At 51.0% G+C, this 18841-nt stretch overlaps 1 protein-coding gene across 6 annotated transcripts in view; it reads right to left on the bottom strand.

Moving 5' to 3' along the window:
* Positions 1 to 18841, bottom strand: part of LOC117870651 (zinc finger protein 850-like) — a 49324-nt gene that overhangs the window by 20330 nt on the left and 10153 nt on the right. The window contains exons 1-4 of one of the 6 annotated variants that reach the window (XM_034757873.1): positions 15058 to 15112; positions 14229 to 14345; positions 11863 to 13908; positions 7594 to 8325 (exon numbers count right to left, since the gene is read on the bottom strand). In XM_034757873.1, coding sequence (XP_034613764.1) covers positions 8117 to 8325; positions 11863 to 13908; positions 14229 to 14345; positions 15058 to 15091 — 2406 coding nt within the window. In that variant the 5' untranslated portion in view covers positions 15092 to 15112 and the 3' untranslated portion in view covers positions 7594 to 8116. Of the gene's footprint in view, positions 1 to 7593; positions 8326 to 8367; positions 8394 to 11779; positions 13909 to 14228; positions 14346 to 15057; positions 15113 to 18841 lie in introns of those variants that run through there. The other 5 variants (XM_034757875.1, XM_034757876.1, XM_034757878.1 and 2 more) reach the window with 5 other exon arrangements.

The raw sequence follows: 18841 nt of genomic DNA, 5'->3' as shown, positions 1-18841 counted from the left end.
TGCTGGGCCCCCTTTCCCATAGCAAGCAATGCCTGGTGAGTTTGCCATATAAAAGGAGGGCCTGCAGGCTCTCTAGGATGATCACTTTACACAACACTCCCTCCTCCCCCCACACCCACCGCGTGGCTCCGATGAGGCTCTGAGCAGGGATGAGCCCTTTAAACTAAACTCAAAAGCCCAGCGCGGCTGGGTTTCCCCCACTGTCCCCCACCATGTGGCGCTGATCAGGCTCTCACTCACCAGAAGTACCTTCTCCAGGGTCATGATCTGGGAGCCCACCTTGGGAGTGGGGGGAGGCTATTGGCTCCAGCGTTAAGAATAGTTCCTGGCTAGGGGGAAAAGAGATTCCCCACTTGCTGCCTGTGTACTGTCCTCCTCCTTTTCATCCTCCAATGACTCTTCCTCCTCGCTCTGTGCAACTCCCTCCTTGCAGGTGTCCACGGACAGTGGTGGGGTAGTGGCGTCACCCCCCATAATTGCATGCAGCTCATGGTAGAAGTGGAATCTATGGGGCTGTGACCCAGAGCTCCCGTTCACCTCCCTGGCTTTTTGGTATGCTTGCCTGAGCTCCTTGATTTTTGTACGACACTGCTCTATGTCCCTGGAGTAGCCTCTTTCCGTCATGGCCCTGGAGACTTTAGCGTACATATTTGCATTCCTTTTCTTGGAACGTAGTTCTGCCATAACAGATTCATCTCCCCAGCATGCGATGAGATCCAGTACCTCCCGTTTGGACCATGCTGGAGCTCGTCTGCGAATCCAGGACTGCGTGATCTCCTGTGATGGTGGACTCTGCATGGTCACCTGTGATGGTGGACTGTGCTGATGGTCACCTGCGCTGATAGTGATCAAACAGGAAATGAAATCCAAAAGTTCCCGGGGCCTTTCCTGCCCACCTGGCTAGTGCATTGGAGTTGAGAGTGTTGTCCATAGCGGTCACAAGGGAACATTCTGGGATAGCTCCCAGAGGCCAATAATGTTGAATTGCGTCCACAATACCTTTAACCCAGGATTGCAATCTCGATTTAAGCACTATTCCACTTGCTGAGGTGGAGTACAGAAATTGGATTAAAGAGCCCTTTAAATCGAAAAAACTGGTTTGGTCGTGTGGATGGAATCTCTTTTTTTTTTTTTTTAATTAACTCGGCTAATTCCGAAATAACAGACTAGTGTAGACCAGGCCTTAGTATTGCAGCATGTCTGCATTTCAGTGTCCGTGACTCACCAGTTTGGCTTGTGCTGCTCTGAAATTCCAAATTCTACAGGTATTGACTTTTTCAGTCCTAGTTTCTCAAAGCGGCAGTGGGTGCTATGTACTATCTGAGATAAATGCCAAGTGACTGAGATCTGTCAGGGAACAAGGAGAACAATAATAGTTTCAGCCCAAGCTGTGAGCCGTAAAATGTTAAAAGAGCAAGATGACTTGTAAAAAGCTGCCTCTGGTGGCAGAGCTGTATCTCAGGGACCTCGTCTCAAACAGACCCGTATTTGGACCAATAACCCTTCCCTGAATGCCCATAAATCACAGAAAATATCAAGACCATTAGAATAAATGTGGCTTTTGGTGTAGTTAGAAAAATTGATCTTTAAACAGAAAATAATGCTTCCATCAACCTAGCCACTGCCTCTCGGGGAGGTGGATGACCTATGCCAATGGGAGACCCCTTTCCATTGCTGTAGTAATGTCTACATCCCCGGTCTGTCCTATCCCTTACTGCGCTGAATCCCACCAGTCCATGCTCACCGGTCCCAGCCTTCCTACAACTCTCATTGTGTCTGGGTGTCTCTCTGTGGTTAAGGAGCAGGTCCAAGGTGACTTCCCCTCTGGCTGGAGTCTTTACTTTCTGGGGCATGGGGTTACTGTGTCTGTGTTTTGGGAGCCCCTTTGATGAGGAGCTGTGACTGGGCTCCTGGGGGCGGGGTCAGCAGCAGCAGCACAGGGCCATTTGAGCCACCGCATACAGACCTCTGCCCCTTGAGCTAGTAGCGTAACTGAGAGCAGTAGGCTGTTCTGCATGTGGGCCAGCCACTAGAGGGGGTGAGATAGAGGATGCTGCAAAGTCAATACCACTGTGATGCTCTGTACCTCGGGGGGACACCCTACACCCCCAACTTCATCTTTATAAAATGATTGTGTGGTATCCAATGCAAAGTTTGTCATGTTGGGTGTCTTTGGAAGACTCATAATGCACTGAGCATGGTTGTTATAGTGATGTTCTAGTAATTGTTACACTAATGTTACAGTAAGGTTATAGGTTATAATTTCATGTATGTCGTTATGAGGTTGAAAATGTATCCTCAATGTATCCAAAGCAAGCCCATGCAAAAACTTTCCAAGAACAGAGAGGCAGTTCACACCTCGTCAAGGCATGGATGGGACAAATCCAGCCCAGCCTCACAGGAACAATGATACACAGGCTTAGGCAATAACAAAAGAATCTGTTAGACCCTTGAGGGAGTCACCCCCTTCCTTTGGGCAGTTTGGGACTGCGATGAGGTAATGCTCACCTGACTCTGAAAAGTGGGGGGCCAAAGCCAAAAGGAAAGAAAGGACATGATAAAAGGGAGAGACATTTTGCTCTCTCTCTCTCTTTTCCACCTACATCTACAGACACCACCACCACCACCAAGCGACTGAAGCTCTGATCAAAGGGGAGAGCCTGGCTGTGGTGAGAAACATCTAAGTTTGTAAGGACATTGAAAGTGTTAAGATCAGCTTAGAATGATTTTGCTTTTATTTCATTCGACCAAATCTGACTGGTTATGCTTTGACTTATAATCACATAAAATCTCTCTTTATAGCTAATAAATTTGTTTATTCTACCTGAAGCAGTGCATTTGGTTTGAAGTGTGTCAGAGGCTCCCCTTGGGATAACAAGCCCGGTAAATATCAAGTTCTTTGTTAAATTGACGAACTCATATATGCTTGCAGCGTCCAGCGGGCATAACTGCAAGCCGGAGTTTCCTAGGGTTGTGTTATTCACTTGCAAGTACCTGGGAGCAGCTTACATGCCAGAGGCTGTGCATGAACAGCCCAGGAGTGGGGGTTCTCACAGCAGAGCAGGGTAAGGCTGGCTCCCAGAGTCAAGGATTGGAGTGACGTAGCAGATCACCAGTCTAGATAACACCAGAGGGGAATGTAACAACCACCTAGATGACAAAAAGTTTAGCCCGAACAGGGAAATTAGCTGGTTAAATGGGACATGAGGAAAATAGAGAAGTTGTCACCACTGGAGTAAAAGAAGTTCACATCGGCTGAGGATCTGACCCATTTACTCCAACGGAAGCAGGATAATTAACATCAGCTGGGGATCTGGCCCATCTGCTTGTCTTTTCCCCAATCCTGGTCGCAGACCCTAACAGCTGTTGCTGCCCCTCGGTGCCAGCTGTGAGGTGGGTGAAGCCCTTTCATTCTGCAGTGCCTAGTTCACCTACATTTGAGGGACTTCAGCTGCCCTCTATCCCGAGGGCTCCCCACTCCCAATACAGCTCCTACTTCTGCATGGGGCAGAAGAGGTTCTGCATTCTGCCAGGAAAGGTTCATTGCAGGGGGATGGGTCCCTGTTTGCCTGTTCTCTCTAGCTAAGACCGTCCAGGGTGCCCAGAACTGCGGTGTCAGGGCGCCGTAGTCCTGTGTGGAGCTGCCATTCACCTTCCCCTCCTTTGGTCTCATCTTGAATCCAGCCTTTTTTCTTTCCACCACCATCATCCTAAACATGCTGCACTTGCCTCCTGCCCTCTGTAAGAGACAGTGTCCCTGTTGTGTGTAAATAGGCTTCTCTGTAACCTCTGTCTGCTTCCCCCACCCCATTTCCTCACTGTTCAGTCTGTGCTGATATGGGTCTTTCTCTCTGGGATTCCCCCCCACCCTTCTCCTTCATCATTGAGCATCCTCCCAGGAAGCCCACGAGATTGGATTTTGAAAAGCACCAGGAGAGGGAGAGACACGTGTCTCTGCCCAAGAGGTGATGGTTGGGAAGTCTGAGGCTAGGTCTACACTACCCGCCTGAATCGGCGGGTAGAAATCAACATCTCAGGGATCGACCAATGGGACGCGACAATCGATCCCGGAATCGACGCTCTTACTCCACCAGCGGAGGTGGGAGTAAGCGCCGTCGACGGGAAGCCGCAGAGGTTGATTTTGCCGCTGTCCCTACAGCGGGGTAAGTCGGCTGCGATACGTCGAATTCAGCTACGCTATTCGCGTAGCTGAATTTGCGTATCTTAAATCGACCCCCCCATGTCGTGAAGACCTGCCCTAAGGGAGGGTTTTGCTGGTTGACCACGGTGGGGGAATCCAGGTGCAGTTGCCCTGAATGGTGACAGTGAGGTTAGAGCAGGACTCTGCAGCCAGCACGGCCAGCTCCAACTACCCGCTGGCCAGAACTGCCACCCAGTGTTTTTAACACAGCCTAGAGATCTCCTGCAGCTGAGGAAGGAGGAGAGCTGAAGACATGGGTAAAGGGTTTCCCCTCCCTCCAGTGGCAGGGGAGGGAGAGCAGTCATCTGCCATGGAGTCAGGACACCCCCTTCCAAATAATGGTACAGTGGGGGACAAGCTACCCCTCCCAGCAGAGACAATTTGTACGTTCTGATACAGGAAGGACACAATGTAAACTGGGGGGGGGGGCACATGACTACCCCACATGTTGCCTCTGGAAGGAACCTTCCAGCCCCACATCCCTGGCCAGGGCAACCAATACCGCTGGCTCCTGGGGGGCTGGGTCCACAGGAGCTGGGAACACGTCTCTGGGCTGGCCCTGCCCCCGGGAGACTCAGAGCACCACAGTGTCTGCTTGGAACTCCAGCAACCTCGTGGTCACCTCAGCTGGGGAAGGGGACAAGACAGAGCCGCTTCTCACGCCGACTGAGAGTGGCCACTTGGCGTAGGGTTGCCAACTTTCTAATTGCACAAAACCGAACACCCTTGCCCCACCCCGACCCTTCCATGAGGCCCCGCCCCCTCACTCCAGCCCCCCCTCCTTCAGTCGCTCGCTTTCCCTGACCCTCACTCACTTTCACTGGGCTGGAGCGGGAGGTTGGAGTGTGGGAGGGGGTGTTGGCCACAGCTGGGTTGCAGGCTCTCGAGAGGGGCGGGGGATGAGGGGCTTGGCGTACAGGAGGGGGCTCAAGGATGGGGCACAGGGTTGGGGTGCTGGCTCTAGGAGGGAGATGGGGCGTGGGAGGGCAGGGCTGGCTTTAGGAAGTGCAGGGCCCAATTCGAATATTTTCGGCGGGGCCCCGGCAGGGATGACTAAAAAAAAAAAAAACCCTTTCATTTCTTCCATGTATTATTTACTTTCCATAACTATATAAATAATAAAATTATATATTATGTACATTGCGTCATATATGCTGTTGATCGGTTATTAATGAGCTCCATTTCATATGTGTGGGTCCCCGCCACTCTCTGGGGGTGTGCTAGGGTGACCAGATGTTCCGATTTTATAGGGACAGTCCCAATTTTTGGGTCTTTTTCTTATATAGGATCCTATTACCCCCCACCCCCATCCCAATTTTTCACACTTGCTGTCTGGTCACCCTATTGTGCTCATGTGTGGGTCCCAGCTGCTCCCTGCCCCCCTCATTGAAGCAGGTGTGCAGGGTTACTGCCTTGGGAACTGCAGGGCACCAGTGGACATGGGGCTGGCTGGAGGCAGGGCAGGGGCTGACTGGAGGTAGGGTCTGGCTGCAGGCAGGGCAAAGGGTGCGGGGCTGGCTGGAGACAGGGGTGTGTGGGGTGGGCTGGCTTCAAGCAGGGCCGCAGGGGGGTGCGGCAGGGGTTGGCAGGGCTGGAGACAGAGGAGTGAGGGACTGGCTGGCTTCAGGCAGGGGGGTGCGGCAGTGGTTCGCTGGAGACAGGGCAGGGGGTGCGGCAGGACTGGCTGCAGGCAGGGAAGGGGGTGCAGGGCTGGTGTGGGCAGGGGTTGTATGGGGCTGGCTGGCTTTGGGCAGGGCTGCAGGGGGGTGCGGCAGGGGTTGTCTGGAGACAGGGCAGAGGGTGCAGCAGGGGTTGGCTGCGGGCAGGGCGGGGGGGCGGGGCTGGTGCGGGCAGGGGGTGCAGCAGAGGCAGCTGGAGCCCCAGCCCTTTAAATCGCCCCCGAGCCCCCTGCTATCCCAGGGCTCTGGGGGGCTATTTAAAGGGCCCGGGGCTCCCCTGCTTCTACCGCCCCAGCCCTTTAAATAGCCGCGGGAGCCCAGGGGAAGCGGCAGGGCTCCGGCGGCTATTTAAAGGGCCGGGGCAGTAGAGGCAGCGGGAGCCCCAGACTTTTTAAATAGCCCCCAGAGCCCCGCAGCCCTACCCCAGGGCTCCAGCAGTGGGGCTCTGGTGGCAATTTAAAGGGCCTGGGCCCTTTAAATTGCCCCCTGGGGAAGCTGGGCCATCCCGGTACGGCGCACTGCTCTTGCCGGTATGCCGTACCGGGACTTGGGCGCGGGGCCCTCTTAGGCGCGGGGCCCAATTCAGGGGAATTGGTTGAATTGGCCTAAAGCCGGCCCTGTGGGAGGGGGTTCTGACCTGGGACAGGGAGTTCAGGGTATGACTGCGGCCGGTTGGCGTATACCTCATGTAGCTCCCACATGGTGGCGCAGCGGGGCTAAGGCAGACTCCCTCCCTACCCTGGCTCCGCACTGCTCCTGGAAGCAGCTGGCATGTCCGGCCCGTAGGCAGAAGTTCGTCTAGGCGGCTCTGCACCATGGGCACTGCCTATGCCCACAGGCACCACCCCCATTGGCCACAGTTCCCAGCCAATGGGAGTTGTGGAGCCAGCGCATGGAGCTTCTCTAATCGCTCCTATGCCTAGGGGTTACAGGGACATGTAGCCACTACGGGATCCACACGGAGCCAGGGTAGGCAGGGAGCCTGCTTTAGCCCGGCTGCACCGTTGACTGGACTTTTAACGGCTCAGTCAGCCATGCTGACCGGAGCCACCAGGGTTCCTTTTTGTCCAAGCGTTCCTGTGAAAAACGGAACGCCTGGCAACCCTAACTCCAGGTTGCACGTCAGAAGCTGCTTGCGAGAGCGCCCAGATGGGAGGAGACAGTGGCAGCCCGCCCCCTCTGCTCCCCAACCAGGCCGGATGCTGGGGACAGGGGCCAAGAAAGCCGGAACCATCCCAGTACATTTCTGGCTTGCTTGGCCCCTTTCACCTCCATTTATACCTTTCAAACCAGACCCCCAACCTCACCTCGGCCTGATCAGACACAAGCCCAGGGAAAGCCAGACTGGTGTGGCAGCAGGGTCTGGCCATGACAGTGACAGCAGAGAAATCCACCACTACTACATATTTAGAGATACCCCACCCTTCCATCAATCTCTCATCAGGGAGACGCACTGCCCTGGCTCACCTCCCCTACCGCCTTCCATGCTCCTGAAAGCCTGCACAGGGGAGCTCATTTTCCTTTGCGATGCTCAGAGGCCCCTAGGATGCAGCCAGAGCTGAGATGGGTGCCCCCTCCCGCAGCTGCTCCCATATGAGAACCAAAGGGTTAATGTAGAGGGAGCTGATAAGGCTCCGAGTTACACCAGCTGACCTCCACCCAGATACTCCACGATTCTCGCCCATGTAGCTTATTGAAAGACATGACTCAATATCCCTTTTATACATTTCATTAAAATGAAGAAACAAATTAAATGAAGAACACACCTCACTAAACCTAATCTATTAGTAACACCACCCAGCTAGCTCTCGAGTACACAATACAGTGATCACGTTCAGGTCAGATCAAAAAATCAGTCAGTAAACAACGATCTTGCTTTGGAATCAAGTCTTCACTTTAGCCAAATTATCACAACAATACAGCAGAAAATGAACCCTTGTTAAATCCTGAAACAGGAACCGAGGAGGCAGCTGTCCACTTAGTTATTAATCCCAGTCAGAGAACTTCACTCAGGCCGTGCGATCCACACTCAGCCACTTGAATATATCAACACTAAGCCCAATATATTGTTCACATTTAAGCCACAACTTCAGAGCTTCTACCTTAGATCTCACCAGTATGTGGCTAACCTTCTCCCAGTGGCTTCCAAGAACAAATACCTTAATACAGATACAGACCTTAATACACAGAATTTTAATGGTATGGATCTGACTGCTTAGGTTCTTTGAACTAATATTCAATTATGTGACCAAATGGCCTTCAGGAGAGAGAGAAAAACCCGCAACAAAGCGGTATAAGTCACTTTCTCTTTCATATAAAATGAAATTCCAGAGCAGGTTACATCTGATGACTCAAAAATCAGGAGAGCAGATTCCCCCGTCGCCTTCTCCTCTGATCCATTCAAACCTGCTTCACTCAACAGCAGTTCATTATTATGGAGTAGTGCTATTTAAAAAAAAAAAAAAGCTTCATCATAATAAGGAAAAACCGCAGGGAAAAGTCCAGAAGTGGCTCTGTCAATAGAGATAAACTGGGATTTAGTCTCGGAATGATCACACTGTGTTTGGGATCCACTGAAGTTTCCCATCCAGGTCTGGGACACTTTCTTCTCAGTCCTAACGGATTTAGGATCAATTTGCTATGAAGTGCAGAGACTCTTTGGGAGGTGGAGGCGTAGAACAGAGGTAGATAAACTCCATTGTGGCTCAGACAGATGCCAGCGCTGCTGGAGTGAGCGGGCCTAGTGACGGCGATGGGGAAGGAGGGAATCCCGGCGACTCATGGAGCAGGTCCTCAAGGAATCAATTATGAAACATTTAGAGGAGAGGAAAGTGATCAGGAACAGTCAGCATGGATTCACGAAGGGGAAGTCGTGCCTGACTAACCTAATTGCCTTCTATGATGAGATAACTGGCACTGTGGATGAGGGGAAAGCAGTGGATGTGTTATTTCTTGACTTTAGCAAAGCTTTTGATACGGTCTCCCACAGTATTCTTGCCACCAAGTTAAAGAAGTATGGGCTGGATGAATGGACTGTAAGGTGGATAGAAAGCTGGCTAGATCGTCGGGCTCAACGGGTAGTGATCAATGGCTCCATGTCTAGTTGGCAGCCGGTTTCAAGCGGAGTGCCCCAAGGGTCGGTCCTGGGGCCGGTTTTGTTTAATATCTTTATTAATGATCTGGAGGATGGTGTGGACTGCACTCTCAGCAAGTTTGCAGATGACACTAAACTAGGAGGCGTGGTAGATACACTAGAGGGTAGGGATCGGATACAGAGGGACCTAGACAAATTAGAGGATTGGGCAGAAAAAAACCTGATGAGGATCAACAAGGACAAGTGCAGAGTCCTGCACTTAGGACGGAAGAATCCCATGCACTGCTACAGACTAGGGACCGAATAGCTAGGTAGCAGTTCTGCTGAAAAGGACCTAGGGGTCACAGTGGACGAGAAGCTGGATATGAGTCAACAGTGTGCTCTTGTTGCCAAGAAGGCTAACGGCATTTTGGGCTGTATAAGTAGGGGCATTGCCAGCAGATCGAGGAACGTGATCGTTCCCCTTTATTCGACATTGGTGAGGCCTCATCTGGAATACTGTGTCCAGTTTTGGGCCCCACACTACAAGAAGGATGTGGAAAAATTGGAAAGAGTCCAGCGGAGGGCAACAAAAATGATTAGGGGTCTGGAGCACATGACTTATGAGGAGAGGCTGAGGGAACTGGGATTGTTTAGTCTCCAGAAGAGAAGAATGAGGGGGGATTTGATAGCAGCCTTCAACTACCTGAAGGGGGGTTCCAAAGAGGATGGAGCTCGGCTGTTCTCAGTGGTGGCAGATGACAGAACAAGGAGCAATGGTCTCAAGTTGCAGTGGGGGAGGTCCAGGTTGGATATCAGGAAAAACTATTTCACTAGGAGGGTGGTGAAACACTGGAATGGGTTCCCTAGGGAGGTGGTGGAGTCTCCTTCCTTGGAGGTTTTTAAGGCCCGGCTTGACAAAGCCCTGGCTGGGATGATTTAGCTGGGAATTGGTCCTGCTTTGAGCAGGGGGTTGGACTAGATGACCTCTTGAGGTCCCTTCCAACTCTGATATTCTATGATTCTAACCCATTTCCTTCCGGTGTTGCAGAGGCTGAAATGATACATTTGTCCCACTCCTGCTCCTCCTCTTTGTTATATTGAAATAGATTTTCAATAAGGAAAGTGGTAAAATGAAAAATACCTGCTGCCCAGCACAACCTGGACCATTGTGAGAACATCTGGGAATGAGACAATCTGTCGCCAAAGGGGGAACTTGGTGACTCTAACAATCACTCTGTTGGTGCGGTGACAGTATAAATGTGCTGCTCAGGGCTTGGCTAGAGCAGGAAAATGGGTGTGAATTAGGACAGTTCAAAGGGGAAGGTGCTAGCGAACCCCAATCCCTGTGCCTGGGCTATGTCAGCACGGCACATCTAGCGGGGTGTTTACATTAGGGTAGCTACCTCCAGCAGGCCGACTCCATGGAAAATCCTAGAGGGGGCAAACCCCAGAATGATTTTTGCTCAGTTTAGCTACTTGAGATCACCCCTATTTCCCACCCCTGGGGCTGATGGACACTCCTGGCAGGAGAGACACACGCCCATGATGACTCACATTAGAAAGGAGTTGGTAGAAAGGACCACAGGATTCACTCCAGAGAAGGGTGACCTGCTAAAGGAAAAGCAAGCAACTCACCTGGGGGACCTGAGAGACCAGGGTGATGCAAATGGTACAATAAAAAAAATCACTATGTGGGAATTAGGAAATGTCTTTTAAAAAAAATCTTTTCTCTGCCCTACACAAAGTTTTTATGGTGTGTATCTATCCTGTGAAATCGTTGATGCCCACAGTAACTCCTCACTTAACTTTGTCCTGGTTAAGTTGTTTCATTGTTATTTTAATGATCAATTAGCGAACATGCTTGTTTAAAGTTGCCCAATACTCCATTATAACGTTGTTTGGCAGCCCGCCTCTTTTGTCCACTGCTTGCAGAAAGAGCAGCCATTGGAGCTGGTGGGGGCCTGGAACCAGAGTGGGCCGGCAGCCCCCCCTTCAGATCCCCTAAGTTCCTTGTGCGGCAGCCGCCCAGCAGGCTATCAATTGCTGGGCAGTTCAGCTGTCCCTCCCCACACTGCCGTGTGCTGCTCCTGCCCTCTGTCTTGGAGCTGCTCCCAGAGACTCCTGCTTGCTGTGCAGAGGTGGGGGGAGAGAGGAGTGCTAATGTCAGCGTGTCCCCCTCCCCCCGCTTCTGTACCCCATCTCCACAGAGCGGGGAGAAGGGGAACATGACAGGGCTCAGGACAGAGGGAGCTGGCAGCAGCTGCTATCTCAACTTGCTGATCTACTTAAAAAGGCAGTGTTCTTAGAGTTGGGTCAGTGTACTTAAAGGGGCAATGTGCTTCTCTCTCTCACACACACACAGTGTGTGTCTTTGTTTCTCTCTGCCATGCTGTGTGTCCTACCTGCATTCAAGCTGCCTTATAGGACGTGAGGCTACATTAATAACAATGTGATAACCCTTGAGGGCTCACCCGAGTGGTAGTTCATCATTTAGCAAGGCATTCCTTGGGAAATATCCCACTCTCTGACTTCACCACCTCAACCAAACTTCACGATCGTCACTGCTATGTACAATATTAAATTGTTTGTTTAAAACTTATATTATGTATATATATGTATGTATAAAAATATAGTCTTCTATGTGGCAAAAAAAATTTCCCTGGAACCTAACCCCCCTCATTTACAATAATTCTTAGGGGGAAATTGGATTCACTTAATATCGTTTCACTTAAAGTAGCATTTTCCAGAAACATAACTACAACATTAAGTGAGGAGTTACTGTATTAAGGTGTGAGCTCCAGATGAAACTTTTCCCACACTCACAGCATTCACAGGCTGCTCTCGTGTGTGGATCCTCTGATGATTAATGAGACTTGAGCTCTGAGTGAACTGTTTCCCACACTCACAGCATGTATAGGGTCGCTCTCCTGTGTGGATTCTCCGATGAATAGTAAGCCCTGTGCTCCAAGTGAACTGTTTCCCGCACTCACAGCACTCATAGGGGCGCTCTCCTGTGTGGATCCTCTGATGGTTATTAAGGTCTGATTTGAAAGAGAACCTTTTCCCACACTCACAGCATTCATATGGTCTCTCTCCTGTGTGGATCCTCTGATGTCTAGTAAGGGATGAGTTCTCAGTGAAACTTTTCCCGCACTCGCTGCACTCATAGGGTCTCTCTCCTGTGTGGATCCTCTGATGTTTAATAAGGCCTGAGTTATGAGGGAACGATTTCGCGCACTCAGAGCATGTGTAGGGGCGATCTCCTGTGTGGATTCTCTGATGATTAATAAGGCCTGAGCTCTGAGTGAACTTTTTCCCACACTCAGAGCACTCATAGGGTCGCTCTCCGGTGTGGATTCTCTGATGATTAATAAGGCCTGATCTCTGAGTGAACTTTTTCCCGCACTCACAGCATGTATAGGGACGCTCTCCTGTGTGCATTCTCTGATGATGAAAGAGGCCTGAGCTCTGAGTGAACTTTTTCCCACACTCACAGCACTCATAGGGTCTCTCTCCTGTGTGGCCTGTCTGATGTGTGATAAGGTTTGATTTCTCACTGAACTGTTTCCCACACTCGCAGCATTTGTAGGGGCGCTCTCCTGTATGGATCCTCTGATGTTTATTAAGGTTTGATTTGAAAGTGAAGCTTTTCCCACACTCACATTTATACGGTCGCTCTCCTGTGTGAATCCTCTGATGTCTAATAAAGGATGAGCGCCGAGTAAAGCTTTTCCCACACTCACAGCACACATAAAGTCTCTCTCTTGTGTGGATTTTCCGATGTTTAAGAAGGACTGAGCTCTGAGGGAACGTTTGCCCACACTCACAGCATTCATAGGGCTGCTCTCCTGTGTGGATTCTCTGATGTTTAAGAAAGGCTGTGCTCCAAGTGAACTGTTTCCCGCACTCACAACATTCATAGGGGCGCTCTCCTGTGTGGATCCTCTTATGTATATTAAGGTTTGATTTGAAAGTGAACCTTTTCCCACACTCACAGCATTTATACGGTCTCTCTCCTGTGTGAATCCTCTGATGTCTAATAAGGGATGAGCTCCGAGTGAAGCTTTTCCCGCACTCACAGCACTCATAGGGTCTCTCATCTGTGTGGCTTGTCTGATGTTTAGTAAGGCTTGATTTCTCACTGAACTGTTTCCCGCACTCACAACATTCATAGGGTCTCTCCCCCATGTGGCTATTCTGATGTTTAATAAATTTTGATTTCTCAATGAATTGTTTCCCGCACTCAGAGCATTCGTAGGGGCGCTCTCCTGTGTGGATCTTCTCATGTTTAAATAGGGCTGAGCTCTGAGCGAACGTTTGCCCGCACTCACCACATGTATAGGGTCGCTCTCCTGTGTGCATTCTCTGATGATTAATAAGGAATGAGCTCTGAGTGAACTTTTTCCCGCACTCACAGCATTCATACGGTCTCTCTCCTGTGTGGATCCTCTGATGTCTAGTAAGGGTAGAGCTCCGAGTGAAGCTTTTCCCGCACTCACAGCACTCATAGGGTCTCTCTCTTGTGTGGCTTGTCTGATGTGTAATAAGGTTTGATTTCTCACTGAACTGTTTCCCGCACTCACAGCATTTGTAGGGGCGCTCTCCCGTGTGGATCCGCTGATGTCTAATGAGGGTGGAGATCAGAGTGAAGTGTTTCCCACACTCAGTGCATGTGTTTTTTCTCTCTTCTGTGGGTATTCTCTGCTGGGCTGTGATTTCCTTGTAGTTCTGGTGAGTCCCCTGACAATTAATGGATTTGCCCACTTTCTCCCTGGGCTGGATTCCCTGCTGCCTCTCTGGCCTGTGCTGACTCTCACAGGTTTTCCCCTTCACATGACGCCTGGACACATTCCCTTGGGATCCTTGCAATAATCCCCCATGTACTTCCACTTGCTCAGCATCTTCCTGCTGAGGATTCAGCTCCTTGTTCTCACTCACCATCCCAGCACCTCCTAGGACAGAGAGAGAAACGTCATAAACAGAGGTAGAAAAGGGAAAATAAAACCAAAATTATAGCTGGAGAGACAGAAAAAACTCCTCCCCTTAGGGGACAGAGGAGGGGAACAATTCTGCCTCCACATCCCATCAGGTAGGGAGCTGCTGCCAGGTGTCAGTGAGGATGGGTAGGAAGCCAGGAGCGATAGCTGCCCATAGGGTACAAACCCTCCTGGGGATACTCCTGAACTCCAAGAGCTCCCAAGGCCTTTTCAGGGAGTCCCAGCTCCTTCCTTCAGCCACGGAGAGTTTCTGAATTGGTTTAATGATCCCTCACCTGCGTAGACAGCTCTCAGGATCTCGCCTTCCTCAGAGCCCTGGAGATCCAGGACCCACGGCTCCTCCCCTTGTTCCAGTTGGGAGATCACATCAGGTTTGGAAACAGGAAACCCTGCTGAGGGGACAGAAAACAAGGGAGATCAGGGGAGTTCATGGCACATTTCTCACAAAGAAGAGTCTATCGGTTTTAACCCAGCCCATTGTAAAGCAGTAAAACGCTTGGGGAAGCTTCCAAGGTGCAGGGCACTCTGCATATGAGGGATTTAACTATCCCCATCTCTGCTGGGAACACACACAGCCAGACACTCCTCAGCAAGGGGCTCCTAAAACACAGAGTCAGTAACTCCGTGTTCCAGGAAGTAAAGACTCCAGACAGAGGGGAAGTCACCCTGGATCTGCTTCTTAATCACAGAGAGAAAGGTTCTCCCATGAGCATAGGTCATCTACCGCCGTGAGAGGCAGTAGCTAGCTCGACGGAAGCATTATTTTCTGTTTAAAGACCAACTAGTCTAACTACCCTAAATGCTACATGTTTATTTGGATTGTCTTGAAATTTGCTGGGCAAATTTTTCATGGGCAACTTCTTCATCACAGTCATTTGTTGGTGCGTAGCACTGAATCAGGGGGATGTTAGACTTTGTGCTGAACTTCCCTGTGCCCTGTTCCCAGAGTGTTCTGTAGCGGGGAGGGCAGAGTGTTAGTATGTGGGTCACTGGCTTGTCGAGGTGATGCTGAAACAGGGCAGAGTAGAGGTTGCATTGTGGGGATGCCATGAAACTTAACTCTGCATTTTCCCTTCTAAGAACCAAGGAGATGGGAATCCTTACCCAGCGAGGTCACATTCTCATAGTTCTCCTGCATGACATCTCTGTAGAGGGCTCTCTGAGTGGGGTCCAGCAGAGCCCACTCTTCCCTGGTGAAATACACAGCCACCTCCTCGAAGGTCACCGGCCCCTGAAAGAGCAAGAGTTCAACAGTCAGTACCTGCTGCCTCACTCACAGCCCCACTATTCAACGGGAAAAGGAGTCAATCAAATGGAAGCTCTGGGTGGCTTGCAGTCAACAAAGTCCTACCTGCACACCGCTCATAAGAGCAGCCATACTGGGTCAGACCAAATGTCCATCTAGCCCAGTATCCTGTCTTTCAACAGTGGCCAATACCAGGTGCCGCAGAGGGACTGAACAGAGCACATATGTTGTACTTAAAGTACTGCACAGGATCTTTTCAGGGGGAATAAGGCAAAACGCCACATTTATTAGTAATACATGTATTCATTAACACTGTATCATATGCATATAATATATTACACTTACACTCACAAACACACACACAAACACACTCCGTCTTGTTGTTACCAATTAGTTGCTCCCCTTAACTTCACTGGCCAGGTGAGTTAGATGGGGGAGGGGGTGGAGCCGGGCTTCTGCCGATCCGGATTGATGCTCCCATGTTGACAAGACGAGACCCGGGGTCCTCTGCAAGACACCTCACTTTTATAGCAGCTTTCCTCTTATGCAAATCTATACCAGATTCAAACTCTGTGTCTGTGTTCATTGGTCCTTTGTGCTGCTTTCTTTTGAGTGTTGTCCCAATGCTGCAAAGAGGGTGTTTCCAAAAGAAGGTGCTTGCTTCTAACCCCCGAGGCTGTCGGTATGTCTGCTTGTCTTTAATGAGCCCACTTGACACGTTTTATTGTCCTTGGGTCTGGCTCCCAGCCCCTTTCCAACAGTTGAGGCTGTCTGGAGGTGCTGCCTTCCATGCCTTGCTCATCCACACCTCATTCATTCAACAGGGCAATTGATTAAGAGTGGGGGGGGGGGAAGAGTTCTTGTTCTACTGCTAGCAAAAAGAAATTTTTCTTCTATCTTATTCTATCCTTAGGGGCTATAATATTATACCAAGGGCAATGCAAAGTTTCTAAATGAGGCTTTGATACAAAGTCCCATGAAAACAGAGGTCACACGTGGGTAGACCCACCACAAGGTTATATGAAGAGGCACAATGTAAAGTCATATGAAAATTATCAGAGATTTATCTACACGTACTCATCAAGTAATCCATCCCCTGTCGTCCATTCCCAGCTTCTGTCAAACAAAGGCGAGGGACACGATCCCTCCCGATCCTAGCCAATAGCCATTGAGGGACCTAGCCTGCACGAACTTATCAAATATTAGAGCATCCAGAAAACATGAGGGTGAGGGCACAAAGAGAGAGCCCCTTCTGTCCCAGCAGATCCATCACACTCCTACTAGTCTGAGACTGATACAGGTGATGGGAGTCCCTAGCAGGGTCCAGTGAGAGCTCCCTGGTAGAATCATAGAAGATTGGGGTTGGAAGAGACCTCAGGAGGTCAGCTAGTCCAACCCCCTGCTCAAAGCAGGACCAATTCCCAACTAAATCATCCCAGCCAGGGCTTTGTCAAGCTGGGCCTTAAAAACCTCTAAGGATGGAAATTTCACCACCTCCCTAGGTAACCCATTCCAGTGCTTTACCACCCTCCTGGTGAAATAGTTTTTCCTAATATCCAACCTTGACCTCCCCCACTGCAACTTGAGACCATTGCTCCTTGTTCTGTCATCTGCCATCACTGAAAACAGCTGAGCTCCATCCTGTTTGGAACCCCCCTTGAGGTAGTTGAAGGCTGCTATCAAATCCCCACTTATTCTTCTCTTCTGCAGACTAAATAAGCCAAGTTCCCTCAGCCTCTCCTCATAAGTCATGTGCCCCAGCCCCCTAATCATTTTCGTTTCCCTCCGCTGGACTCTCTCCAATTTCTCCACATCCCTTCTGTAGTGGGGGGACCAAAAGTGGACGCAATACTCCAGATGTGGCCTCACCAGTGCCGAATAGAGGGGAATAATCACTTCCCTCGATCTGCTGGCAACGCTCCTACTAATGCAGACCAATATGCCATTAGCCTTCTTGGCAACAAGGGCACACTGCTGACTCATATCCAGCTTCTCATCCACTGTAATCCTCAGGTCCTTTTCTACAAAACTACCGCTTAGCCAGTTGGTCCCCAGCCTGTAGCAGTGCATGGGATGCTTCTGTCCTAAGAGCTTGGACTCTGCACTTGTCCTTGTTGAACCTCATGTGATTTCTTTTGGCCCAATCCTCCAATTTGTCTAGATCACTCTGGACCCAACAGCACTTGCACCAGGAAGTTGTCCTCTTCACTCTCCAAAAACTTCCTGGATTGTCTGTGCACTGCTGTATTGCTCTTCCAGCAGATGTCAGGGTGAAATCCCTCATGAGAACGAGGGCCTGTTATCTGGAAACTTCTGTTAGTTGTCTGAAGAAAGCCTCATCTATCTCATCCTCCTGGTCTGGTGGTCTACAGCAGACACCCACCATGACATGGGTAGGAAGCCCAACACACTCCTCATTGTGAGGAAGTAGATATGAGGGGAGGGGCATCTCCCCTACGCCTGACTTGTGGGTGACCCCTTCATATCTCACAGCAGCTGCTGGTTAGTCGGGTCAGGCTCCAGCACTGGAAGTCTGGTCTATTTTCCTAGCCCAATCTAGGTGGGTTGTTTCCTCTTCCACAAATTAGGGCATTTCAACCTCCGAACCTCATGGGTCTGTTCCTAGAATCTAGGCCACTTATTAAACAACTCCCAGCAGGTTTGCCACACCCTGTCCTCCTCCCTTTCTCCACCCTGTGCATTTCCTGCCCCGCTCCAACCTCCAGACCAGTCTGTGCAAACCTTCCCACCTCCTGTGTATTTGCTGTCCCTCTCCTCCAGTAGGAACCCCCCAGCAACCCCCCAATAATCCCTACCTGAACTGGCTCCTCTGCAGCCATTTCTCTCCCCTGTCCCATGGGAGGACGGGATGAGCTGGAGCGAAACATGGACGTCATTCTGCAGCCTGACAGGGCAAGAAGGGCAGTTGTGGAGGTTTCAGAACAGGCTTTAGTTCATTTCACAGCACGATTCCCCCAGGCCCTTTCCCTGCAGACAGACACCCTAGATTCTGCCACGCTGGGAAAATACTTGATAGGTAATAATGAGAGAGACAAGGGAAGCACTAGAGGGAATTTCTATCAGCATTTGAGAGGGAAGTGGCACAGACAGGGAAAGTGTGGGTGGAGGATGAAGCTTCCCCTAAGGGAGGCTAGCTCCCTGCCTCGCCTCTCCAACCCCAGACCCCGCTCCCTCCCCTTCACCCCATCTCTCCTCTCCTCGGAGGGGCACAGTAGGCAGGGAGTCTCGTGGGGGAGGGCGAATGAGGAGGGACCCAGTAGGCGGGCGAGAAGTGCCCGGGAGGGAGGCCTGGGGGGGGGGGGGGACGGGCAGTGAGGAGGGACCTGGAAGGAGGGGGCCTCTGGTGGGAGAGTGGGGACGAGGAGGGACCTGGTAGGTGGGGGCGGGTCTGGCAAGGCAGGACTCAGCGGGAGGGGAGGGGTCTTGCAGGGAAGGCGAGTGAGGAGGGACCCACCGTGCGGGTGGGCGAGGAGTACCCGGGCAGGAGGGAGCATCTGGCGGGGGAGAGGAGGGGCCTGGCGGGGGAGGTGGGGTGAGGAGGGACCAGGCAGTCTGGGAAAGGGGGATCTAGCAGGGAAGGGGGGATGTGGAGGGACCCGGCAGGCGGGGAGGGGGTCTCGC

Source organism: Trachemys scripta, unplaced genomic scaffold (assembly GCF_013100865.1).
Source record: "Trachemys scripta elegans isolate TJP31775 unplaced genomic scaffold, CAS_Tse_1.0 scaffold_84, whole genome shotgun sequence".
Lineage (NCBI taxonomy): Eukaryota > Metazoa > Chordata > Testudines > Emydidae > Trachemys > Trachemys scripta.
The sequence above is the reverse complement of the archived record's forward strand: the minus strand, read 5'-3'. Positions and strand labels throughout refer to the sequence as shown.